This window comes from Sylvia atricapilla, chromosome 24 (assembly GCF_009819655.1).
Source record: "Sylvia atricapilla isolate bSylAtr1 chromosome 24, bSylAtr1.pri, whole genome shotgun sequence".
NCBI classification, from domain to species: Eukaryota; Metazoa; Chordata; class Aves; order Passeriformes; family Sylviidae; genus Sylvia; species Sylvia atricapilla.
In genome coordinates this window covers 1,894,351-1,919,093 of record NC_089163.1, presented here as the reverse complement: position 1 = coordinate 1,919,093, position 24,743 = coordinate 1,894,351, and the positions used below count along the sequence as shown (strand labels likewise).

The window sequence follows — 24,743 nt, the reverse complement described above, 5'->3', positions numbered from 1 at the left end:
TGCTCTGGAAGCTGTCCCTGCTCGGCCCCCGGCGCTGGGGGACCCTGCCCGGGCCAGGGGAGCTGAGCCCGGGGTGGCTCCTCCCGGCTGGATGTGACATTCCCGGGGTTCTGCCCCTGGCAGCCGTCCTGCTCTCACAGTGCTCAGGGTCAGGCAGCTCTTTATCAGCCTGAGACGCGGCGTGAGGCCGGGATATGGGAGATAGGGAATGTGGGATGAGTGGGATGAGTGCGATGCCCGGGCCGGGCTGTTCTGGGGGGTTCTGTTCTGTCAGGAAGGATCCCACGAGGCTGGGAAAGGTCCTGTGGGAGTGCTCAGCCCCCAAATGCCCTGAGCTCATGTCCGTGGGGACTGTCACATCCCGCCACTGTCCCCGTTGTCACTCTGGGGCTCACAGGACGAGGCTGGAGGGGTTTTGGCTGTGTCTGCAAATACCCCAAGCGCTGACCCTGAGGAAGGGCGGGTGGGCTCCGAGAGGAGGAGATCCCTCTCTCCTCCCTGCTCCTCGACCCCCAGCACGAGCAGGGACCGGCCCGGGGCTGAGCCCACGGGATGATCCCCCCGGAGGGGAGAGGCCGAGCCCAGAAAGAGCCAAAGTGCAGTCGCAAAAGGCGCCGGTTGCCATGGGATCTTCACAACCCAAAAAATGACGGGGCTCTGGCAAATACAAGAAGGGGCCCTTTCATGTGTTTCTAGGGGAAGTCAGAGCCTTGCCACGGCCTCCCGGGCTGGAGCCTTGCCCAGGGCAGGAAGGATTTGGGGACACTGCTCCCGGGGCCTGTGACATTCCCAGGAGAGCGTGGCTCGGCCCTGGAGGCTTTTCCCAGGTGATCATCACAGGTCACTGACCACGAGCTGTGCCTGGTGAAGGGGAGAGGTTCCCTGCTCCTCCTGCTGGGCCTTGTTCCCGTCAGGAATCCCACAGCATGGAGGGTTTCGCTGCTGCAGCTGAGGAAGGTCTGTCCCTTCACCCCGAATCCCGTGGGATGAGCATCCAGAACATCCGCAGGTGAGCGTCCATGTCCTGGGATGGACAAAGTGCTGCAGCCCCCAGACCCTACAGGGACATCCCCAGGCCCTACAGGGACAGACCCTACAGGGACATCCCCAGACCCTATAGGACATCCCCAAGACCCTATAGAAGCATCCCCCAAACCCTACAGGGACAGACCCTACAGGGACAGCACTCAGACCCTACAGGGGTATCCCCCAGACCCTACAGGGGCATCCCCCAAACCCTATAGGGGCATCCCCCAAACCCTACAGAGACATCCCCCAAACCCTATAGAGGCATCCCCCAGACCCTAAAGCAGCTCTGGGCAGTCCCCAAGGGCTGTCCCCATCCCCGCCGAGGTGACAGAAGCCTTCCCCATCCAACCCCGCACTCTCCCTGCTGGAATTCTCTCCCCGGGAGAGATCTAATTAGTTAATTCCCTCGCTATTTATAAATCAATGTGGAAATCCCTCTGGTTTTATTGCCGCCTCTGTCGGTCGCCTTGGCTGGGCCCCTTTAACTCATCCCGGAGCGGCTCCATGAATAAATAATTGCCTTAATTCCTCGTTAAGGGCTGGGGAGGATGCGGGGCAGGACCAGGGGGTGGGGACAGGGGACAGGGGTTGGGGACAGTCCTTTCTGTCCCTCTCCAGCTCCGGGGCTGAGCTCCCTGCTCTACCCTGCAGCCTCCCGGCGCTTAACACCCAATAAATTAATAATCAGCCGCAGTTTAAGTAGGTCTGGAAAGTGGAAAAACAACATCCGCAAGGATCTGGCGGGCAGCAGCAGCAGCAGAGATTTGTCTGCCCGTCCATCTGCTGGAGGAGCAGCCAGACCGGCATCTGGCCGTCTGCGGGGATCCCGCAAATTCCTGCCCCTTCCAAAGCTCCCGCTGGAGGCGGAGGATTCCCTGCCCCGCTCCGGTTCCCTGCGGGGATCCACCGCAGAGCTGGGAAAATTTGGGATTGTGTTTGGGATTCCTGGTGTGTGTGCTCCATCCCGGTGTCAGCTGTGGGGTGTCTGGGGCTGGAAAAACCGGCTGGGGACAGCGGGGTCACCCCACGGAGCTGCTCCAGAGGGAGGAGGAGAAATCTCTGGGATATCAGAGAGGAGGAACACCCAGAGGGGGAAAAAAACCTCCCCGAGCGTGTGTCAGGGTGCTCGGCAAGGTGAGGAGCTGGGCTGTGACACGTGTGACACAGCCTGTCCTGTCCCCCAGGCAGGATCTGTCCCCAAGGCAGGATCGGTCCCCAAGGCAGGATCTGTCCTGTCCCCACAGCCCATCCTGTCCCCAAGGCCTGTCCCCAAGGCAGGAATTGTCCCCAAGGCAGGACCTGTCCCCACAGCAGCTCCTGTCCCTACAGCAGGAATTGTCCCCACAGTAGGATCTGTCCCCAAGGCAGGACCTGTCCCCACAGCCCATCCTGTCCCCACAGCCCATCCTGTCCCCACAGCCTGTCCTGTCTCCACACCCTCTTGTGTCCCCACAGCCCGTCGTGTCCCCACAGCCCGTCGTGTCCCCAGAGGCGCTGGGTGCCCCGGGCAGGGGCCGGGGATGAGGAAGAGGAGCAGCTCCGGGCCCTGGGGAATGGGGTTATTTATCACCTCCCGCAGCGCCGCAGGAACAGCCACGCTGGGCCGGGCCGGGCGGGATTCCTGGGAGTGAAAACTGCGGGAAAACTCCTGCCAGGGGGACCTGGGGTGCTGGGGGGGCTGTCACTGTCACCCCCGGCTCTGTCGCTGTCACCCCCCGGCTCTGCTCCTTGTCCTGCCCTTTACACATCCTGCCTGGGACAGGGCAGAGCAGTGGGATGGAAATCTTCATCCCCTCTGGCAAAACATGGAAAAGGATTGAAGTCCCCAGGAGCCCAGGCCTGAGCCCAGCCCCATAAATCCCCTAAAACCCAAGGAAACCCCTCCCCACAAGCACCCATTGCACGGGGGACGTGTCACTGTCCCCAAGAGCCACAATGGGGCTGCCACCAGCACCCCCAGAGCCCCCCAGGAGTGGGGATGGGATGGGATGGGATGGGAACAGGGGAGAATAAGAGGGATGGGAATGGGATGGGATGGGACAGGAAAGTTGTGGGGTGGGATGGGCCAAGGGATGGGATGGGGCAGGGTGTTATGGGACAAGATGGAATGGGGATGGGACAGAATCAGAGGGGATGGGACAGGATGGGATGGGAAAAGGATGGAATGGGATGGGACAGGACAATATAGGACAAGATGAAATGGGAATGGGAGAGAATTGGATGGAGTAGGATGGGATGCGATGGGAACAGGGGAGAATAAGAGGGATGGAATGGGAATGGGAATGGGAATGGGAATGGGATGGGATGGGATGGGATGGGATGGGATGGGATGGGATGGGATGGGATGGGATGGGATGGATGGGATGGGATGGATGGGATGGGATGGGATGGGATGGGATGGGATGGGATGGGAATGGAATGGGATGGGATGGGATGGGATGGGATGGGATGGGATGGGATTGATGGGATGGGATGGGATGGGATGGATGGGATGGGGTGGGATGGGATGGGATTGATGGGATGGGATGGGATGGGATGGGATGGATGGGATGGATGGGATGGGGTGGGATGGATGGGATGGGGTGGGATGGGATGGGATGGGATGGGGTGGGATGGGATTGATGGGATGGGATGGATGGGATGGGGTGGGATGGGATGGAATGCCACAGCAGCACGAGCCCTGTTTGCATTCCCAAAGAGAAGAACCAGGATGAAACGACCTCCAGCGCAAAAGCTGAAAATCACTCCTGGAAGGTGGGAAGAGAAGTGTGGGTTTGACAGGGATATTTCCCGAGGCTGAACAGCTGCTGGGACACCAGGAAGGGCTCCCCAGCCACGGATTTCCCCCGCAGCCTGGAGCTGGGATTGGGAACAAACACCGTGTGTCCATAATTCCACCTTCTCTCGCCCTCTGGGTCTCTCCAACCCCAACCCCCTCCCTGGAAGCGCTGTTTGCCAGCAGGGAACACCCTGCCCGTGTCCCGTGGCCGCTGGGGACACTGCGGCCCTCCCGGCCAGGCCGGCAGCCCTCCAAGGGCTTTTTATCAACTGGCACCCAAAAGTCAATAAGGAGGATGCCGCCTGTTTTAATTAACAGCAATTTCGCTCCGATGGGGGGTGAACTGCTGTGCCAGCGGGGAGGGAGAGGGAGGGAGAGACAAAACATGACCTTGTTGGTGCAGCTCACACAGCGGGACATTGTTTTCCCCTCCGAGTCTGGCCTTGGATGCTGCTGGGCTCCGTGCACAGCTCGTGCTGGGGACAGGGGGTTGTGTCACCCGCCGTGGCTCTGGAGGAGCTCTGCGGGGAGCAGGATGCCTGGAAAAGCTCCAGAGGTCGGGATATGGTGCTTTGGGAGTCGTCCTGGAGGAATGTTGGTGGGCTGGGACAGAAGGGTCTGGGTTTTGGGGGCGCTCAGTGTGATGCAGGTGTGGGTGCCGCAGGGGTGAATCCTCACGGCACTGCAGGATTCCCGGCAGGAATGCTCCAGGGCCCTCGCCAACACCAACAGCCCATCGCTTTAGTCCCGTTTTCCTTTCCTCTCAATTCTCCTCTTCTGGGAAATCAGAGACGAGGAACACCCACAGGGGGAAAAACCTCCCCCAGCGTGTGCCAGGGCCGTCAGCAAGGCAGGGAGCCAGGCTGTGACACGTGTGACACAGCCCGTCCTGTCCCCAAGGCAGGTCTGTCCCCAAGGCAGGTCCTGTCCCCACAGCAGGACACCCCAGAGATGATGGGGCTGGGATGAGCAGGACCCTGGAAAGAGCAAAATCCCGGGATCAGACACCCTGGGGTGACAGGACCCTGGGGTGACAGGACTGAGGCCACCTACACCAGGACAGCCCTGGAGGGGACAGGAAAGACCCAAGTGACACCCCGGGACTCTCCCAGGGGTGACAGCGATGGGGTGAGCAGCACCCCAAGAGTGACAGGGCCGGGGGCACGGGCACTGCAGGGATGTTGGTGCTGGGGGCAGAGGCACCCCGGGGTGCTGGGGTTGGGAGGAGCAGCACCCTAAAGGCGTCAGAGATGGGGGAGCAGCACCCGGGGGCGATGAGGCTGGAGGCAGGGACACCCCAAAGCTCTCAGAGATGGGTGAACTGTACCCCGAGGTGCTGGGGTTGGAGGCAGGGACACCCTAAAGCCGGTAGGGATGGAGTCAGCAGCACCCCGGGGTGCTGGGGTTGGGAAGGAGCAGTACCCTAAAGGTGTCAGAGATGGGTGAGCAGCACCCGGGGATGCTAGGGTTAGAGGCAGGGACACCCCAAAACTGCCAGGAATGGGTGAGCAGCACCCGGGGGTGCTGGGGTTGGAGGCGGAGACACCCCAAAGCTGTCAGAGATGGGTGAGAACAACCCAGGATGATGGAGTTGGAGACAGGGACACCCCAAAGCTGTCAGAGATGGAGCCAGCAGCACCCCGGGGTGATGGGGTTGGAAGCAGGGACACCCCAAAACTGCCAGGAATGGAGTCAGCAGCACCCCGGAGTGCTGGGGTTGGAGGCAGGGACACCCCAAAACTGCCAGGAATGGAGTCAGCAGCACCCCGGGGTGATGAGGCTGGAGACAGAGACACCCCAAAGCTGTCAGGGATGGAGCCAGCAGCACCCCTGGGTGTCGGAGCCGCCGTGACACCCCACCCAGAGAAGCGGGTCCCCCCAGCCAACCCCACCGCGACCCTCTGCGGGCGCTCGGCGGCCCCCAGACCCGCCCGGTCCCGGCGGGGCGGTGGCTGTCCCGTTGTCCCCCCGCCCCCGGGGCGGGCTCGGCCCCGTCCCGCCCCCGCCCCTCGCCTTATCAGCGGCCGGCGGGGGGCTCGCCCCACTCCCGCCCAGCGCAGCCGCCGCGGCGGGGCCGCCAGCTCCCGAGTGCCGCACCATGGGCAGCCAGGGCTCCAAGGCGGCGGGCGGAGAGCCCGACACGGCCAAAGCCAACGGGCAGGTGGGTCCCGGCACGAGCGGGGGGCAGCGGGGGTCGCCGTGCGCCCCGCCGGGGAGAGCGGCGGCGCGGACAAAGGAGGGGAGGGGAGGGCGCGGTGATGGAGGCTGGAGGATGATTTCTGCCCCCCGGGGGATTCTCCTGGCCGCTCGGTACCGGGAGATGCGGCACCGCCCGGAGCACGCCTCGGGCTTTCCCCCGGTACCGGGCGGGTCCCGTCCGCCGCCGCGCCCCGGTACCGGGAGTGGAGCGCGGGCGCCTCCCGGTGGTAGCGAGCTGAGCCCCCCCCCCCCCAAACCGAGTGGATCCCCCCGTGAGACCCCCACCCAGCCCCGCTGCGCCCCGTTTGGGGGCTGTGAACCCTCCGCTGCGCTCCTTTCCCTGGGGGAGAACCGAACCCCGCTCCGTGCCCGGGGCTCCCCGTTCGCACCGGCTGCCAACCCCCCGTTCTCCCCGGTGGTTCCCCCGCTCATCCCCGGTTCCCCCCCCGGGGCTCGGTGTCCCCGCTCGGAGCCCTGTGTGTGTCTGAGGGGTGTTTTTTGGGGAAGGGGCTGCCCTAACGCCTTCCCCCTCCCGGCAGGAGAACGGCCATGTGATTTCCAACGGGGACATGACGCCCAAAGCGGGGCTCGAGGTGACCGCCCAGAACGGGAGCGGCTCGGCCGAAGCCCCCGAGGAGGAGCGGGAGGGTGGAACGGGCGGGGCGGACACCATCGAACCCGCCCCCGCTGCCCCCGGCGACGGCGGCCAGCCCCAAACCGAGGGAGCCGCCGCCGCTCCTCCTCCTCCTCCTCCCAAAGACGCGCCGAGTAAAAAAAAGAAGAAGTTCTCGTTTAAAAAATCCTTCAAGCTCAGCGGCATCTCTTTCCGTAAGAACAAGAAGGAAGGCGGCGGCGATTCCTCCGGCTCGTCGCCCACCGAGGAGCGGGGCAGGAGCGCCGGGAGCCCGCCCGGGGGGCTGCAGCCTTCGGCTCCCCCCGAGGAGGAGGAGGAGCGGGAGGATGCTCCCGGGGCTCAGGATGGAGGAGAAGCCGCCGGGAACCGGGAGCAGGAGGAGGAGAAGCAGCAGCAGGGAGGAGAGAATCACGGAGACGCAGGCAAACCCGAGGAGCCGTCGAAAAGCTCAGGGTCGGAGCCCACAACGGAGCAGAAAGAAGAGTGAAAATTAAATTAAAATCAAATCAAAAAAAAAGCGCGCACGGGGCATCGTCCTCTCCTCAGCGGGGATTTTTCACGGCGCTCTCTGTTCCCTCCCTGTGCCCAGCCCGGATCGCCACGGACTCGCCCACACCGCCCCGGCCCCTCTAGGACTGACACAGCCCCGCACAGCCCCTCCCCTGCAGCTATTTTATTTTATTTGTCTTTTTTTTTTTTTCTTCTTCCTCTCTCTCTTCTTCCTTCCTCGTTCCTGGTAGAAAACAAAAAAAAAAAAAAAAACAAAAAAAAAAAGAAAAAAAAAAAAGCGAAGCTGGTTTGGATTCTCATCACGGCCGCCACTTGGAGTAGTTTGAAGCTGAATTGTTTGGGGAAAAATAATGACAGCAACGATAACAACAACAACAAAAAAACAAGCTGGGGAGGAAGAATTGTCCCGGACACCACTGGAGTTTACAGTTTGTGAGAACCCGGATCCCAAATCCTGCTCTGGATCTCTCCAGACTGTCCCTTCTCCTCCCGGGCCCACGGACTGTTCAATGGAATTCTTCATTTTTTTTTTCTTTATTTCTCAGTTTACATTCCTGGTTCTGACTTTTCATTTCGAGTCTTTTTCGTGCTTTTTTTCTATAGAAATCGATGGTTTAAAAAGCTAATCTGGTTAGGTTTTTGTTGTTTGGTTTTTTTTTTTTTTATAATGTCTTCTATTGGCTTAAAACCATAAAGCTTGTAAGTCCGCTGTGTTTAATTCTGCTTTAAGGGATAATAACTTTTCGGGTGTGGGGTGGAGAGAGGGGGACCCTGCCAGCTGTATAATTTGAAGCCAACCTTGTTTCTTTTTTTTTTTTTTTCTTTTTTTCCTCTGTAAATAATTTTTTTAACGGCCAAAAAAAAAAAAAAAAAAAAAAAAAAAAAAAAACACGACTTGATCTGCGATTTTCTAACTTGTAAAAAAATATATATAGAAAAAAAAAAAAAAAAAAAACCCAAAAAAAAAAGCTGTCTAACATTTGAAAGGAAATAAATGGTGACCCCGATCCTTTATGGGGGAGCTGGAGTCCTCCGTGCCCCGAGCACCAGCCAAGGAGCGGTGGCACTCGCTCATTCATTTAGCCCCAGCGGCTCCTGGTTAATCACCCCGCCGTTAATTGACCCGCGGATGCGGAGCCCCGGCCACAAAGGACCAGCCCAGTCCGGTCCCGTGGCTGCTCAGCTGCCTGCTCCTCGCCTCTTTTCTTCCCCATCCTGCATCTTATTTTTATTTTATTTTTTTTATTCTATTTATTTATTTATTTAATTTTTTATTTTTAAATTTTATTTTTAAATTTTATTATTTTATTTTATTATTTTATTTTATTATTTTATTTTATTATTTTATTTTATTATTTTATTTTATTATTTTATTTTATTATTTTATTTTATTATTTTATTTTATTATTTTTTTTATTTTATTTTTATTTTATTTTTTATTTTATTTTTATTTTTTATTTTATTATTTTATCTTTATTTTATTATTTTTATTTTATTTTATTTCCTTAGGGAAAAAACCCTTTAGGATTTTACTCAGGATTAAGGCGCAATTCTCCTCCATTTGTAACTTGTTTTTTTGGTTTTTTTTTAATTTAAACCCGGGTGTGGGGTTTTTTTTGTTGTTATTGTTGGTTTTATTTTTTAAGAGCCGGATTAGCTCCTGCGGGCTGAAAGGAGCACAAAAGGCGAGGGCTGGGAGAGAAGATTTCCTGAACAAAGAAAACGGGGAGGGAAAAAAAAAAAAAAAAAAAAAAAAGGAGGTGACAATGGAGCTTCTATCCGCGCTCCTGTCACCTGCACCGAGCTCTGGGATATTGCTGGATTTTTTTTTTTCCCCCGAGGAAAAGGAGCAGAGCTCTGGAAGCTGCTCCTGTCACTGGGCTCTCCCCGGGTGCTTTATCCCAAAGAAATCCCTTGGAAGCTGCTCCTGCTGCTCCTCCATTTCATGGCCTTGTTTGTGCTCTCAGTATTTCCCCAGCCCAGCACCTGCTCTTGCTGCTTTTTAGCTGGAAAAGAGCAAAAAACCAAAAAGAAAATCGAATTAAAACCCCCCAAAACACCATTTTTTACCCCAAGGCGCCACCCTGGGCGAGGGCAAGGAGCATCCTTGAGGTAGGTGAGAGCATCCCCCAAAAATTCCAGGTTTTCTCTAAGGAAAACAAACCCAGGGCTCTGTTTTCCAAAGGGATTTCATTTCTTTGAGCAGAGGGGTGGAATAAAGGTGGGGTTTTTTTTATTTTTCCCCAGTTTTGGTGGGATTTGGGAGCAGCCGGAGGAGGCGCAGCTTTGGCAGCCATTTTAGGACTCCTGGCAAAGGGAAAGGCTGGGGAAAAAAAAAAAAAAAAAAAAGGGAATTCCATTCAAATCCCGGGGGTTTTGTTCAAAAAAAGGGAGGATTTAATGATGGGAGGGGAGGATGGAGCACCTAAAGTCTGCTGAGCTCACACAAAGCTGCTTTTTTTATATTTTTTGGCTCTGAAAAAGAGCAGGTTTGGGGTTTTGTGTGGCCATTTCAGGTGTGAGCAGGGCTCAGCTCCACAATGGAGCTGCTCCTGATGAAATTAAGGGGGTTTTTTTGTCCTTTTGGATGAAATCACTTTAATTCAGCCCAAAGATGAATCCAGTTCATTCCCTTCCCATCACTTTATTATTCCCAAACTGCTCCATTCTAAAAAGCTGCCAGGATGAGGGATGAGAACCCAGCTGGAATTTGGGAATAAAACCACTCCAGGTGAGCAAAAAAAAACCCCAAAATCCATCAAGTTTTGAGTTCTTTTTTTCAGCCAGAGGGAAAAAAATCTCAAGGCTGTTTTGTAAAAACACTTGGGGAAAAAAGGTTAAAAAAAACCTCAACAAAGCCCAAATAATTGACAAAGGAAATCACCATTTACAGAAGAGATTCAAGCAGGTTTTTAGGTGTAGGATAAATCAAATCAGTGAAATGTTCTGGTGGATGGAATTAAATCATCATTCCTGAAAGAAGAAGGGAATTAATGCCTTATTTTTCCTTCCCAAAGCCTAATTCCACCTCTAATTTTATTTTGTTGGGATTTCCATTAGATCCAAGACCTAATTTTCAGACCAAGCTCTGAAAATGATTTAATTGAGCAAAAAAAAAAACCCAAAAAAAAGGCCAGGCTCACACCAACCATAGAAATGGAGCAGTTTTATTACAAAGGTTCTGAAAATCCAAAATAAACGCATCTTTAAAAAACCACAATAGATTTTTTCCCCCTCCCAACCCCTCCCACCATTCCCCAGAGACACAAAGTTACACTGATCTCTCTTCTTGCTTCACGTAAAAACACTGAAAATCAGAGTGAAAACCTCACTCAAGAGCCCAAAAGAGACTAAAAAAAAAAAAAAAAAACCTCCACGGTGAGGGGAGAAAAAAAATAAAAGGGGGGAGCAGGAGGAAAAAAAAAACCCAAGGAGTTAAAAAAATAAACCCTTTGAAAAAGAACCTGTGTGAAAGTTTTTAGCAGCATTATTGGAGTTGAAACCCTCAGCAGTGCTCCCGTGGGAGGGTGCAGAGCCTCTGGGAATTCCAGAGGGATCCCCCTGAGAAAGGAGAGCAGCCAGTGGGAAATGCCTAAAAAAAAAATCAAATTAAAGAAAAAAATTCTGAATTTTTCCCCCCCACAAAAAAAAAAAAAAAAAAAAAAAAATTTGGGTGTTTTATTTTCCCCTGAACTGTACAAAAGGAGAGGCCAAAAAAAAGGTCACAAAAAGAGATCTGGGGGTTGAGGATGTGTGGGAGGAGGGAGAGGAGCTGGAGAAAGGCTCAGAGCCCCATCTGCTGTTCCCTCAGGAAAGCAACAGGATTTAAAAAAAAAAATATATAAAAAAAAGGTTGAGATTTACTGGCCTCGGGAGGGAAATTTAATTGGAAAACTTTGCTTAAAAATCAGGGAAAAAGTGGTTTTTTTAGGGACACACGTTGAGAAAAGCTGGGCTGGCTTTGAGGGGATTTGTTTCAGCAGAAAAGTGAAGCCAAAGGGGAGGAAATTCCCTTCCCCACCCAGAGAGGGGATAAAAATGAGGTAAAAAATCCAATCCTGTCCCTCCCTGGAGGTGTAGCAAATGCTGCCACATTCCCTGGATCCAGGAGGAAAACTGAATCACCTCACTAAGGGTGATTTAAATTTTACATTTTCCAGATCTGAGCTCTGATTTAAAAAAAAAAAAATTAAGAAAAAAAGAGGATTTTTCAGGGTTTTGGGGGTTTTTTTTTCAGCTGCTTCATCTCTTTCCCCAAGTTTGCTGCAGGGAGGAGCCAACTCTGTTCAAGAACTGCACAATTTTGACCCTGAGAAGTGGCACCAGCTCACAGGTTTTTGTATTTTTTTTTTCTTCTGTCTTGTCGTGGTGGAATCCAGCTGAAGACCACAAAGGTCTGTCCCAGGCTTCATTTGGGAATTCTCCCGTTAAAAACCAACACCAAAACCAAACCAAAACAACAACAACAACAAAAAATAATCGAGGAAAACCAAGAATTGATGGCCATCTTTCCACCTAACCTGAAATGCAGACACTACTTCTACTTAAATTATTCTTTTCCAAGGTTATTTCAGAGGAGAGAGCCAAAGGGGAGGGAAGTGATTTTTGTGGGTTTTTTTGTGTGTGTTTTTTGTTTTTTAGAGCCACACCAAGGAGGGGCAAAGGGTGAAATTCCCCCGGGTCACCAAAGCTGGGCTGTCAGCAGAATCCTCCCCCTGCCTGCTCCCAGTGGAAGTGCAGCAAGGAATAATTTACAGTTCTCCAGTCATTTATACAATTATATAGAAATATATACAGAAAAAAAAAAACCCCATATATAAAATAGAAATCCTGTGGGGAGGAGGCAACCCAGGAGCTAAACCTGTGACAATACCAGCTGCAGCCACTCAGGTGGATTTTGTCTCTTCCTTCACCCTGAGGAAGCAAAAAGAAAAAAAAGGATTTGGCTTAAATATTTAGGGTTGTATCAAACAGCCATGCTTAAAAATGTTGCTTATCTGGTTTGTTTTCAGCTAAAATTTAATAAGTTGTTGAAGGGAAAGAGCAGTGGTTTGATTTTTTTTCAGTCCTCTCAATACCTGTAAGGTTCTTCCCACGAGGGACCTGTGAGAAACCCACCCAAAGTGGCACCCAAATTGTCACATCAAACCCTCCTGGGCACAAGGCTCACCCTTTGGGTTGTTCTGCTGCTGCTGCTGCTGTTGCTGCTGCTGCTTTTTCCTCTTTTGCTTTTTCCTCTTCCTTCTCATCTGAGGGGAGGAAAAAAAAATATAAAAATAATTTTAAAAAAATTAAAAAATGGAGATACACAGAGCAACGCAGGAGGAAAGGAGAACTGCACAGAGAGTCCCAGCCCTGCTGCTCACCTTTCTTCTCCTCTTCCTCCTTCTCCTCCTCTGCTTTCACACGTTTGGCTTTCTTGAAGTTGGCGACGTTTTTGCGGCCGCCTTCGCCCTCGTCCTCGGAGTCGGAGAATTCCTCGTCACAGGAGATCCTCTTGTTGGAATTCCGGACTGAGGAGGGAGAGGACAGAGCTTGCCTGAGCACATTTCCCAACTCAGGAGGCTGCCAGCGTTCAATCTCTGAGTGGAGCTCATAGAAAGCAGGATTAGGCCATGAGAAAAACACTTTTTTTGTCGGTACTTGCAGCACCTTTGAGCTCATCCTTTCCCAACTGCTCCAAGATCATCACAGGGACAGCTTGGATTAGGCACAGTGGGATGTCTAGACCTGACAGCAGGTTTAGAACCTGCCTCCCACACTGCCAAATCTGTCTGCCAGATCCCAAGGGCCAAGCTGGAGAGAGAACTCCGTTTTCCACTGCTGGGATCACACCCAGGATTGTGTCCCAGCACTCAGAAAGTGTTGGAATTCTCCCTTTAAAACCAGAAGTTTTTCCTGTTATGGGAATCGCCTGGCAGGAGGGATCCTGCAGTGTTTTGTCCTGCAGGGAGGTGGGAATGGGTTCAAATCAGAGAGGTTAAACCAAGGGAGAAAACCCTGAGCCTGAGGTGAAGCTCCAGCCCCTCCCTGGGATTTTTAGGGGCTCCACAAAGTTCCAGCCCAAGGGTCTGACTTTGGATGTCCCCACAAACCTAAATCCCAGAGTCAGAATTGGATTTAAACCCTACATCCTTCCTCATGAAGAGCCCACGGATCCTGCTCAGCTTTGGGCTTTTCCCAGCAGAATTCCCAGCACGGATCAACTCCCAGCACCTACTGGAAATGCGTTTTTCAGGATCATCCTCCTCCTCATCCCCACTGTCCTCCTGGACAGCATCCTCAGGGATTGGCTGCATCTGGACCCCAGGAGCGTGAGGGAGCATCCTCAGGTTCTCAAAGAGTCGCTGCCTAGAGCCAGCCAGGGGAAGGACATTTTGTCACCGGGGGCCACCAAAAGCCACCAGCCCCCGTGGAAGTGTCACCGCCCCAACACTCACTTGATTTTCTCCAGGTATTCGTTGGTGTTCTGGTTGGTCATGTTGGAGGGGCTGATGTGGAGCTTGAAGTCTGGCCCAAAGTACTCAAAGTAGTCGTTGTATGGGAGTTCTGGGGGGATAATTAACGGTAATTAACACCGAATTAGCAGCGGGAGCAGCTGCAGCACTCAGTGCATCCACCAGGGATCAGGCAGAGGTAAGAGAAGCCCAGCAGCACCATTTCCCTGAGCTCTCAGGGGGTTATCACTGATGTCTCAGAGCTCCAGGGGGGATTACCGTTGGGAATCTCAGTGTCCAAAGCCACAGCAGTCTCGTAGGTCCAGCACCTGGCCACGTTACGGATCGTGTACCCTCCTCCTCCCAGCATCAGCATGGGCAGGTTAAAGCTCTTCACAAACTCCACGCACTTGGCGTGGCCTGCCAAAAAAACCACCCCAAAAAAGGTCACACTCCTGGCATAAACCCCAAGTTTTCCATGGGATGTCCTGCTGTGGCTGGGGCAGCCCAGGCCCTACCTTTGATGGTGAGGTTGAAGCAGCCCAGCCTGTCCCCGGACAGGGAATCGGAGCCGCACTGCAGCACGACGGCGCTGGGCTGGAACGTCTCCATCACTTTGGAGATCACCTAAACAACAAAAGGCATTGTCACCCCCTGCCCACAGGCCGCTGTCACAGCAGCACAGGGACAGCCAGGCACGTGAAGCCACCCCTGGTGCACCCAACAGCTGCCCTGCCAACAACTGGGGCTCTCACACGCAGCAGCTCCCGCACAGACCCCGATTGTTCCGGGATGGAACAGAACCCTTGGTGAGTGTTAGCTCAGAAAAAAAACCACAAAACCTCAATAAAACCCCACAAAGAACATCCTCGAGGGAAAAGTGAGACCCACAGAGGATCCCTCAGCAGGGGAGAGGTTTCACTTACAGGTTTGAAAATGGCTTCGTAGGACTCGTCGTCGATTCCGTCCCGCAGCGGGTAATTGACGGCGTAATACTTCCCTTTGCCTGCCCCGATGTCCTGAGAAGGGAGAGAGGAGCCCAGAGCTCAGCAGGAATCCCAATTCTGCTTCCCAAACTGGGAAAGGCAGCTTGGCTTCCAGTGTAATCCAAGCCAGAGCAAATATTGAAGGATATTAATATTGTTAATTATTAATGGTTTAGTGCGGAGATGCACAGCTGGATGGGCAGACTGGGGCATTGAATCTATTTAGTCACTGAATTCTGCTTTCAAATAAAAATAAAATATTCTGCTCTAATATAATATCTATTTTATTATTGTATCACCTTCACAGCCAAGTGGTTTATTAAAAATGGTTGGTTTGTTTATGCTGCAGCACCAAGCTCTCGGCAGGGCTGAAAAAAGACAAATCCCCAGCGAAAGGTGAGAGGATTTAGATCCAAAAAAACCCCACAGTTCCTCTAAAAATCCCATAAAAATGAGCAAAGAACCTCTCACCCCTGAGAACAGAAGTTCTGGCAGTGTCACCAGGTGACACTTGGCGTGACCCAGAACTGAGTGACTGCAGGAAATGCCAATTAAAATCACAAACCTTCACCCAAATTTGTGTCACCAAGACGGGTCTCTGAGGTGACCAAAAATGTCATTTATTTTTGTCACCACAACCCCACCAGAGACACTGAGAGCAAAGATTTAGAGTTAATAAAAAATCAGTGAGTTTCCCATGCACATCTCTGTGTCACGCCGAGGAAAGAACCCGAGAAGAAGCAGAAAAGCTGGAAATAAACCCCAATTTTGTAGGGAATTTCGTGGCTCTCACCCTCAGGTCACCAGTGCCTGGGAAATACTCTCCATATTTGTGGAAGGACACGGTCATGACTCTGTCTGTGGTGTAAAAAGCCTCCTCCACGCCGTCCCCGTGGTGGATGTCGATGTCGATGTACAGCACCCGCTGGTGGTACCTGGGGAAAAGTCACAGTGGTGATTTTAATTTATTTCTGGTCTCCAGAGGAGATCAACGTGGGAGGAGAGCAAAGGTTCAGGGTTCAGTCCCCCAGGATTGACAGGGGAAGGAGAGGAAATAAAGTGGGTTTTTGCTGTGTGAGGTTCAGCTCGGTTTGGTGAGATTCGGGCAATAAAGTGAATTTTTGGGTGTGTTTTTAGGTAGATTTTTATGGCCAAGGATCGCCCAGGAGTTGTCACAGAGTCACTGGATAAAGAGCAGCAGCAAAACAAAAAATTTAATATCCAAAAAGCTCCAAAAAATCTTCTGCCTCCTGCTGGATAAATCCATGTTGGGAGAGAGCACAAAAAATCAGGGCATAAAAATAAACTAAAATAAAATGAAGTGACGTAAATAATAGAAAATACAGCATAAAATACATACAGTAAAATAAAAGCTAAAAAATTAAAACTAATAAAAATTAAAAAATTAAATTAAAATTTAAAAATAGAAAAAAATTAAAATAAAATTAGAATAAAATGAGATTTAAAATAAAATATTCAATTAAAATAAAATAAAATATAAAAGAAATAAAAGAAAAATTCAATTAAAATAAGATAAAATTTTAAAAGAATCTAATTAAAATAAAATTAAAATTCACTTAAAATAAAATAAAAAACTGAAATGAAATAAAATAAAAATAAAACAAAACAAAATTAAATTAAATTAAAATTAAAACACACTAAAACACCCCAAAACCCACTCCAATCCAATCCCAAACCCCCAAACCCCAGCCCAGCAGCAGAAGCCCTGAGCAGCAGCAGCTCCCTACTTGAGCAGCTCCAGGATGGCCAGCACAATGTCATTGACGTAGCAGAAGCCCGAGGCCTCGGATTTCTTGGCGTGGTGGAGTCCTCCAGCCCAGTTCACTGCAATGTCAGTCTGCTGCTTGTTCAGCTTCACTGCACTGGCTGTGGGGAGAGCACAGACATCCATCAGCCTGAGCCCCTCTGTCCTGAGGTGTTCCCAACTCTCCATCAGCCTGAGCCCCTCTGTCCTGGGGTGACAGCCTCCATCAGCCTGAGCCCCTCTGTCCTGGGGTGTTCCCAACTCTCCATCAGCCCAAGCCCCTCTGCCCTGGGCTGGAGTTTGGGATGTATTCTATCACCATCCTCAGTTAATGGCCCATCAATGCCCTGCCATGACTCACAGATCACTCCCTCCGGGGTTATCTCTCTTTAATGGGTCATTAAGGAGCTCATTAATGACTCAGCAGCCCATTGGGAGATGCTCCGCCCATGGGGAGGAGCCAAGCATTCTCACCTGGATAAAAACTGGGATTTGGGACAGTAGAAGCAGCCCTCACCCACTGGATTCCCAGAGGAACCAGACCTTTCTATGGGATCACTGCTTCAGGAAGACCACCTCACCTGGACTGCTTCCATCACCCTGCTCAGGTTGTGTTCTGACCCTGTCAGTGGTTTTTCTTTTTGTATTGTTGCATTTATTTTATTTTTTTTCCCTTTTCTTCTCATTAAATTGTATTTCCGACTTAGAGCCTGTCACTTGGTTTGTTTTCAAACCACAACACCCTCACACACAGCCTGAGCTCAGCTCCCAGCCCTTCCCTCAGGGGTTTTTTGGGGGGTCACAAAGCTCCAGCTCCAAAGGTTTGGTGCTGGGTGTCCCCATGAGGAAATGGGGATTGTTTTTTACCCCTTCACATTTTGGCTTCAAAGAAAAGTCACAAAGAAGTGCTCAGCACTCAGCTGGGTGTCACTCTTTGGGGGTTTATTGGCATTTCCTGCAGTCACTCAGTTCTGGGTCACTCCAATGTCACTGGTGGCACTGCCAGAACTTCTGTTCTCAGGGGTGAAAGGGTCTTTTAACTTATTTTTATGGGATTTTTAGAGGAAATCATACTGGAGATAACCTGGATTTCTCAGAGCCCTGAAGATCCAATCAAAGTTTTTTATTTGGGATGTGTTCAGGTCATGGAGTGAAAATGCAGCCAGGCAAAGGGACTTCTGCTCCCTCAGATCCCTCAGGATCCCAAGAAATTATAAATCCTGTGGAATTCTCCAGCCCTGGGAGCAGAGAGAGCTCAGAGCTGCTTTAAAACCTGCTGCACTCAGTGCTGGCGTGCTGCTGGCACAGGAAATACAGACTGGAGGTGTCATTGTGGCAGCAGTAGCCACAAAGCTCTCAGGCTGTGCTTTCCTGTGAATTGTGAGAAAATAAAAAACAATTTCAATGCCCCAGCTCTCAAAACCTTTCAGTTTCTGCTTTGCCTCATGCCCAGGGTTGGTGGTTTTTTAAAAGCAGCAGTTAAATCACCCTTGGTTTTTCCTTTGCAGGTTGTGCCTGCCCAGAGTGAGATTTTTACAGATTTTGTTTGAATTTAAAGCTCAGGTTGATTTTTTTTTTTTTTTAATTATTCAAATAGGATGTGGTGGTTTTAACTCTGCCACTGGTGATTTTCCTGAGGTAACCCGAATTAGTGATCAACAAATGGAAAGGGGCTCAACAGGAAAAGCCTGGAGAAACCTGGATTTAATTATTAAATCAGCAAGAGGGTCACAGAGACAGAAATACATAAAACACAACAAAAACCACCCAGAGGAATTGTGACCTTACCAACAGAGCCTCCAGCAGAGAGCTGACAGAACTCAAAGAGCCCATCAAACACTGGGCAGTCCTCCCCAACATTAACTGGAAGAGAATGGAAAAGAGTAGTTCAAATAAAAGCAGAAATAAACTCCAAATTTTACCCCACCTTCTGGATTTAGAAAGGGGCTAAAAGCGTTAAACCCAACGCTGTGATCAAATGATGAAATGGAAATGTGTGGCTGAGACTTGGCACAAGCTTTCAGCTTCAAATCACCCAGTTTTGGGTCCTCAGCACAACTGGAATAAATGTTTACTGCAATTAATTCCACTATTAAAAAAAAAATAGTTGCTCCTTAGAAGAAATTAAACTTCAGGCCTTTTGATTTACTCTGCTCAAGGCTGGTATGTAAAAAAAAAATGGAATTAGAGACTGTTCATTGCCTTTCCAGCAGGTTTTGCTAAAGAAAAATTTTGTCTTTTAGATGTTGAATTTTCAATTTTGGGCTTTTTCAGGCATAAAACAGAGTGCAGGAAAACCCTGAGCAGCAGAGAGAGAGCAGAGTGCTCATGAGCTGTGGCTGCTCCAGGGGTAAACAGGTCAGTTTGGGTAAAAAAATGCACTTTTGCTGGATGTCATTTGGTGGATTAAAGAATATCATGGACTAGGGGGAGGTTTTCAGTGTGTATTAATCATGAATTAATGTGCAGAAAAATCTGTCCCCTTCAGCTCACAGGGGGTTTCCAAGAGGAAAATGTTGTTTAAATGAAGCTTCAGCTCTTCCCACTGCTTGTCTGGACTTGTTAGAAATCTATTTTGCCAAAAAAAAAAAAAAAAAATCAGCTCAGAGTGGTTAAAACACCAAATCCAGGGGTTTTTGTACCATTAAAGAGTCTTTCCATGGTTTGGAGAGGTTGGAACAAGACATCAGCTCACAATTAAGCAATAAAATCATCAGGAATTGATGATTTTAGAGCTTAATTGATTTTTCTATTTCATTAGAATGATTTGTAGGCTAATTGATTTTGTGATTTTATATATTTCATCAGGTATTGATAATTTCTAGATTAATTGATTTTATAATTTTATGTATTTCATCAGGTATTGATGATTTTATAGGTTCATAATTTTATATATTTCATCAGGTAATGGTGATTGTATAGGTTAATTGATTTTATAATTGTATATATTTCATCAGGTATTGATGATTTTATAGGTTAATTGATTTTTATAATTTTATGTATTTCATCAGATATTGATGATTTTATAGGTTCATCTCAAACCTGCCCCATTTCCTGCCACTGCCCTGAAAAGCCCTCAGATTTGGGGTGGAATTGAGTTGTGTTTTTTTAATTTGCTGGTTTTAAACACCCCAACTCTTGTGGCTGAAGATGGGCACCAACACAAAATCCAGAAATGGAGTAGCCCTGTCATCTCCAGCCAGGAAGGGAATTTAGACAACAATAAAAGAAAAAAAAAAAATCCCAAAATACAACCAGACCAAAAGATTTCCCTCAGCTCCTTTAGCTGGAGAGAGGGACTTGGTTTTTTAAAAAAATGCTTCATTCACCAGGAAAAAAACCAAAACAAAACCCTTTAAAAAAGCAAAATCAGGCGAATTCCAACTGAGACAAGTTCAGGGATAAACTCCTGGAGATTCCCATCTCCCATGGGATAAACCCCTTTATCCCAAAGATTCCCAGCTCCCAGATTTTTCACTCACATCTCTGCATCTGCTTGCTGTACTCAGACATGTTGTCGGGGCGGATGGACCTGAGGAATTTGATGTAGTCGTCGCTGTGGTACTTGGTCATCTCCTCGGCGTTGGCCTTGTGAGGACGCTGCAAGGACAGAACTCAGCAGGGATTGCTCTGGCAGCTCACCTCCCCTTCCCCTCATTCCCACCTCCAGCCCCAGAGCTCACCCCAGGAGCTGTGTGAAGCAGTGGTGAATATTAAAAATGGAATTTGAAAAGGGAAGACGGCGCTGTTGTACGCAGATGTGGAAATAAATTTAATTTCGAGGATAAAAAATGAGTTTTTCAGGCTTCAAAGCCTCTCTGAAGCACAGAACCCCTCACTTAAAGCACTGAGAAGAAACCAGAATCACACCAACACAACTGGTTGGGGTTTATTCCTTTCCTCCTGGAGAAAAGCTCCACGATTAAAGCCTGGAACATCAATTTGACATCTCAGCCCCACACTTACATAGATCTCCATCTTCCTGTAGAGCCCATAGTTGAGCAGCAGGTTGTGGGTCATGCGGATCCTGTGGGGTTTCATGGGATGGCCTTGGCCATAATAATAATTCCCAACATCCCCTGGAAGCAGAAAGGAGTTCCTCATCAGCCCCTGCAGAGGCAATCCCAGCCCAGCTCCATCGGCTCCTCTGGGACTGAGCTCTGCTCCAGCAGTGGCTGGGAATTCCACCTTCTCCTGGCACAGGGAGATCCATGGAGACAAAGGACACAGAGGTTTGGGAGAGGAGGCACACAGGGAACTTGGAATGGCACTGGGGGGAGTGTCCCTGCCCTGGGGAAGGGGCTGGGGTTGGGTAATTTGGGCTGGGATTGGATGATTTGGGCTGGGATTGGGTCACTGGGGCTGGGATTGGGTCACTGGATCACTGGGATTGAGTCATTTGGGCTGGGATGGGATCATTGAGGCTGGGATTGGGTCACTGGGGCTGGGATGGGATCATTGGATCACTGGGATTGGGTCACTGGGGCTGGGATCAGGTCACTGGGGCTGGGATGGGATCATTGGATCACTGGGGCTGGGATTGGGACACTGGGGCTGGGATTGGATCATTGGGTCACTGGGGCTGGGATTGGGTCATTTGGGCTGGGATGGGATCATTGGATCACTGGGATTGGGACACTGGGGCTGGGATTGGGTCATTGGATCACTGGGATTGGGTCATTGGATCACTGGGATTGGGTCACTGGGGCTGGGATGGGATCATTGGATCACTGGGATTGGGTCACTGGGGCTGGATCATGTTCCGACCCGAAGCACCTCACGGTTCTGTGAGTCCAGAGGAAAACTCTCCCGGGTTTTTGGGCCAGAGGAGCTCAGGGCAGTGCCAGGAACATGTCCCAGGTTTCAGGGAGGGCTGGAGCAGGATCCCCAGGGGCCACAGGAGTTAATCCCAGCTCAGACAGTGACTCAGGCCAGGAACACCCGGCCTCTGCCTCACTTTCCTCCTGTTTACCCAGGGAACTCTGGACTCAGCAGACACCACCCAGCTCTGCTGCTACAGCTCCACACTCCTCCTCACCCCTCCTTACTCCTCCTTAAAATCCTCCTGAGGATTCCCAGCCCTTTCCAGCACACCCCTCAGGAATCCATGGGGCCAGGGGAACAAAGTCCCACCTCCCCAGGTGGGTTTTCTCCTCCAGACTGAGCTCACCCTTCACTGCTCACTGAGGTTTTCACTCCACCTCCTTCCTCACGGGGAACTCATTTCCCTGAACTTCACAGGAATTTCACTTTCAGATTCCTGCCTGATTTGGCTGCAGGGAGCTGGAGCCTCTCCCAAGCCTCCTCATTTTCCTGGGGAAACCAGACCAAGGTGTTCCTGGGGTTGAACAACTCCTGATCCTTTTGGGAAGCAGGAGATCCAATCCGGTCTGGCCAGTGACTCAGAGGGGAGAATTAATATTTCATCAGCACTCTCCACCTTCAGCAGAAGCAGGGATTTTTTTTGTTTTTTTTTTTTTTTTTTTCCTCCTGAGCACATGGATCTATTTTCAGGCAGGAAAAGGAGATGCCAGAGGTGCAAATCCCACATCCAGGCAAGTCTGCTGCTGGAATTGGCCATGGAGCTCTGGGGGAATGTTCTTTCAGGAAATAGAATTTTCACTTCAATATGGGTTTTTTTTAATTAAAAAATTCTATTTCTTGAACTTTTAGAAATCCATGCTGCTGTTTTCCTGGGGGTAACCATCCTGGACAGTTTTAGGGATGTATTTTACATTTTTAGGGATGTACTTTAGAAATGTTCTTTCAGGAAATAGAATTCTTTTCACTTCAATATAGAGGGTTTTTTTATGAAAAAATTCTATTTCTTGAACTTCTAGAAATCCATGCTGCTGTTTTCCTGGGGGTAACCATCCTGGACAGTTTTAGGGATGGTATTTTACTGTGTCTAAATCAAAGTTTGGGCGAGATGTTTGAGGCTGTGCCTAGAAAATACAACCACAGAACTCTAAAACTTTTTTTTTTAAAAAAAAATCCCCATCAGCTGCCCAGGGGAATGGCCTGGGCCAACCCTGAGCTCCTGTGTCCCTGTGCTGAGCACATCCTGAGCCCTGTGGATCCCAGGGATGAGCTCAGCTGCTCCTGGACGTCAGAGCAGATTAAGGAGTGTGAAGTTCAGCAAGCTCTGCTGGGGTTAAATCCCTCCACGGGGAGCTTTGGAAAGGAGAAATCCCAACCAAACCTTTCCTCAACTCCTCAGGATTTCAGAAAGGGCTCCCCAGTTCCCTTCATCCCAATTCCTTCAGGGAATTCCCACATCAGGTTGGGTTGTTCCAACCTCCCAGGGCGGAAAATGAAAGGCTGGAAGAAACAAATGATTTGGTTCCTCTCAGTGAAAGCAGCTTTTTACCCTTCAGCTGTGGATGTTCCAGAGCTGCTTAAAAAAAGAACAGTGAAAAAGAAAAATTTTTTTAAATAAAAAAGGCACTAAAAACTCACCACAGAGCCTGGAACCCAAATTTTGTGAAATTCCTGTGCAGCACAAAGACCTGCAGGGCAGCAGCATTTCCAACAAAACCACTGCTTATTTCATATTTTGGATATAATTTAGTGCCTTTAGAAATCATAACCCAGCAGAGCTGAAAACCTCACATTTGAGGAAAAAAAAAAAAAAAAAAAAAAAAAAACAAAACAAAAAAAAAACACACTTCACATTTTTAGAGGAAAAAAAAAACCAAAACAAAACAAAAAAAAACCACCTCAGCACAGGATTTGGAAAAGCCTCCAGCACTGGGAACATCCTTTGAGAGGGGGGGGAAAAGCAGCAAGAACGAGTTTTTATTGGATTTCAGGCTAAAAACCGTGATGGAACAGAGAATTGCACAACAACTCTCACACAAGGTGAGCACAGAGCCTGTAAAAAACGAGCCAGGGCACCAAGTCAGCCCTTTAAAGGGAAAGGGAGAGGGGCAGGAGTGGGATTTCTCCTCTATAGGACACCCAGTGAGGGATTTGGGGTCTGTCCCTTCCCTACAGAACACCCACTGAGGGATTTGGGGTCTGTTCCTTCCCTATAGGACACTCACTGAGGGATTTGGGGTCTGTCCCTTCCCTATAGGACACCCACTGAGGGATTTGGGGTCTGTCCCTTCCCTATAGGACACCCACTGAGGGATTTGGGGTCTGTCCCTTCCCTACAGAACACCCACTGAGGGATTTGGGGGTCTGTCCCTTCCCTATAGGACACCCACTGAGGGATTTGGGGTCTGTCCCTTCCCTATAGGACACCCAGTGAGGGATTTGGGGTCTGTCCCTTCCCTACAGGACACCCACTGAGGGATTTGGGGTCTGTCCCTTCCCTGCTGCACAGAGGAGCAGCCCCAGAGGCAGAACCTAAAGGAGCCACTCCACAATTCCCCACTCCAGAAGCGCAGGATGCTCCCGGACAGCAGCTCCGTGCAAACAGCCCCGCAGCCAGCCCGGCTCCCGGAGCCTTTTTGTTCCCTCCTGGCACCAAAACGCCGGGAGCGATTCCTCCTCCTCCTCCTCAGAGCCCCCCCAGCACCTCCTCCGGTGCTCCCCAAAATCCTTCTCCTCTCAGCATCTCGGGCCCTTCACAGTCTTTCCCATCTCCCAAATCCTCCAAATTCCTTCCCCAGCCCATTCCACCCCTCCGATCTTCCCATTCTCCTCTCCAGTGCTCCCCATATCCCTGCCATGTCCCTATGCCCCCCAACCCCATTAAAAACCCCACACAATCCTTGACCCCCACGCCCTGACTGCCGCTGTCCATCGGTGACCCCCCCAGAACCTTTAAACCCCTCCATCTCCGATGATCCCCCATTCCTAATCTCACATCCCATCCCCAGCACCCCAATCCTCCCTCAGTGACCCTCACAGACAGCCCCATCCCCTCCTCAGTGACCCCCATTTCCCGCTCAGTGACCCCGCACCCCGACTCCCCGTAATCTCCATTTCCTCCCCATTCTCCCCGAGCCTCCTCCCCTCAACCCCGCCTCCTCCGTCCCCGAATCCCCCTCAGCCCTCCAACTCCCCGCCATCCCGGGACGGTTCCCCCGCAGCCCGGCGGCTGCCCGCAGCCCCTCACCATCGTAGTAGTAGCAGACTTTGCGCTTCGTCCCCTGCGTCAGCGCCATTTTCCTGCCTCCCCTCACAGCGCCCGACCCGCCGCCGCGCCGTGCAACCAACCCCGCCCGCCCCGGGCCCTCAGCCCCGCCTCCCGGCCCGTTCCGACCAATCGCAGCTCTGCGTTACGCCCCCTCCCGCCCACTGACCAATCGCAAGCCGCAGCGGCACCTAGCAAGTTAGGCTGAGCGCCGGGGGTGCCTGGGCTGTACCACTGCGGTGGGGACGGGGGGGGGGAGCGGTTGTACCATCGCTGAGGGGGAGCGAAAGAGGAGAGGGTCCAGGTGGGCGGGGAGGA

The 24,743-nt window shown here is 50.7% G+C and overlaps 2 protein-coding genes across 2 annotated transcripts; one reads left to right on the top strand and one right to left on the bottom strand.

The window, feature by feature from the left end:
* The first annotated feature begins 5,827 nt into the window (after window positions 1-5,827).
* On the top strand, window positions 5,828-7,131 carry MARCKSL1 (MARCKS like 1). The gene is made up of 2 exons (XM_066335355.1): window positions 5,828-5,969; window positions 6,547-7,131. The coding sequence occupies exons 1-2, from the start codon at window positions 5,907-5,909 to the stop codon at window positions 7,126-7,128; spliced, it is 645 nt and encodes a 214-aa protein (XP_066191452.1). The 5' UTR covers window positions 5,828-5,906; the 3' UTR covers window positions 7,129-7,131.
* Window positions 7,132-11,855: 4,724 nt separating this feature from the next.
* HDAC1 (histone deacetylase 1) lies at window positions 11,856-24,549 on the bottom strand. The gene is made up of 14 exons (XM_066335006.1): window positions 24,408-24,549; window positions 20,306-20,418; window positions 19,822-19,939; window positions 18,128-18,202; window positions 16,323-16,461; window positions 15,368-15,509; window positions 14,515-14,607; window positions 14,107-14,215; window positions 13,868-14,008; window positions 13,592-13,700; window positions 13,372-13,502; window positions 12,518-12,664; window positions 12,322-12,400; window positions 11,856-12,065 (listed from the first exon to the last, which is right to left on the bottom strand). Exons 1-14 carry the CDS (start codon window positions 24,454-24,456, stop codon window positions 12,038-12,040), a joined length of 1,473 nt encoding a protein of 490 aa, XP_066191103.1. The 5' UTR covers window positions 24,457-24,549; the 3' UTR covers window positions 11,856-12,037.
* Window positions 24,550-24,743: the final 194 nt, after the last annotated feature.

What these genes read in the sequence shown, in the direction of transcription:
- MARCKSL1 (XM_066335355.1), top strand. Translation starts at nt 5,907, where the DNA reads ATGGGCAGCCAGGGCTCCAAGGCGGCGGGCGGAGAGCCCGACACGGCC. An exon ending in CGGCCAAAGCCAACGGGCAG is followed by an intron (nt 5,970 to 6,546) that starts GTGGGTCCCGGC and finishes CCCTCCCGGCAG; the next exon opens with GAGAACGGCCATGTGATTTC.
- HDAC1 (XM_066335006.1), bottom strand. Translation starts at nt 24,456, where the DNA reads ATGGCGCTGACGCAGGGGACGAAGCGCAAAGTCTGCTACTACTACGAT. An exon ending in ACGAAGCCATTTTCAAACCT is followed by an intron (nt 14,216 to 14,514) that starts GTAAGTGAAACC and finishes TTTGTTGTTTAG; the next exon opens with GTGATCTCCAAAGTGATGGA. An exon ending in GGAGGAAGAGGAGAAGAAAG is followed by an intron (nt 12,401 to 12,517) that starts GTGAGCAGCAGG and finishes TCCTCCCCTCAG; the next exon opens with ATGAGAAGGAAGAGGAAAAA.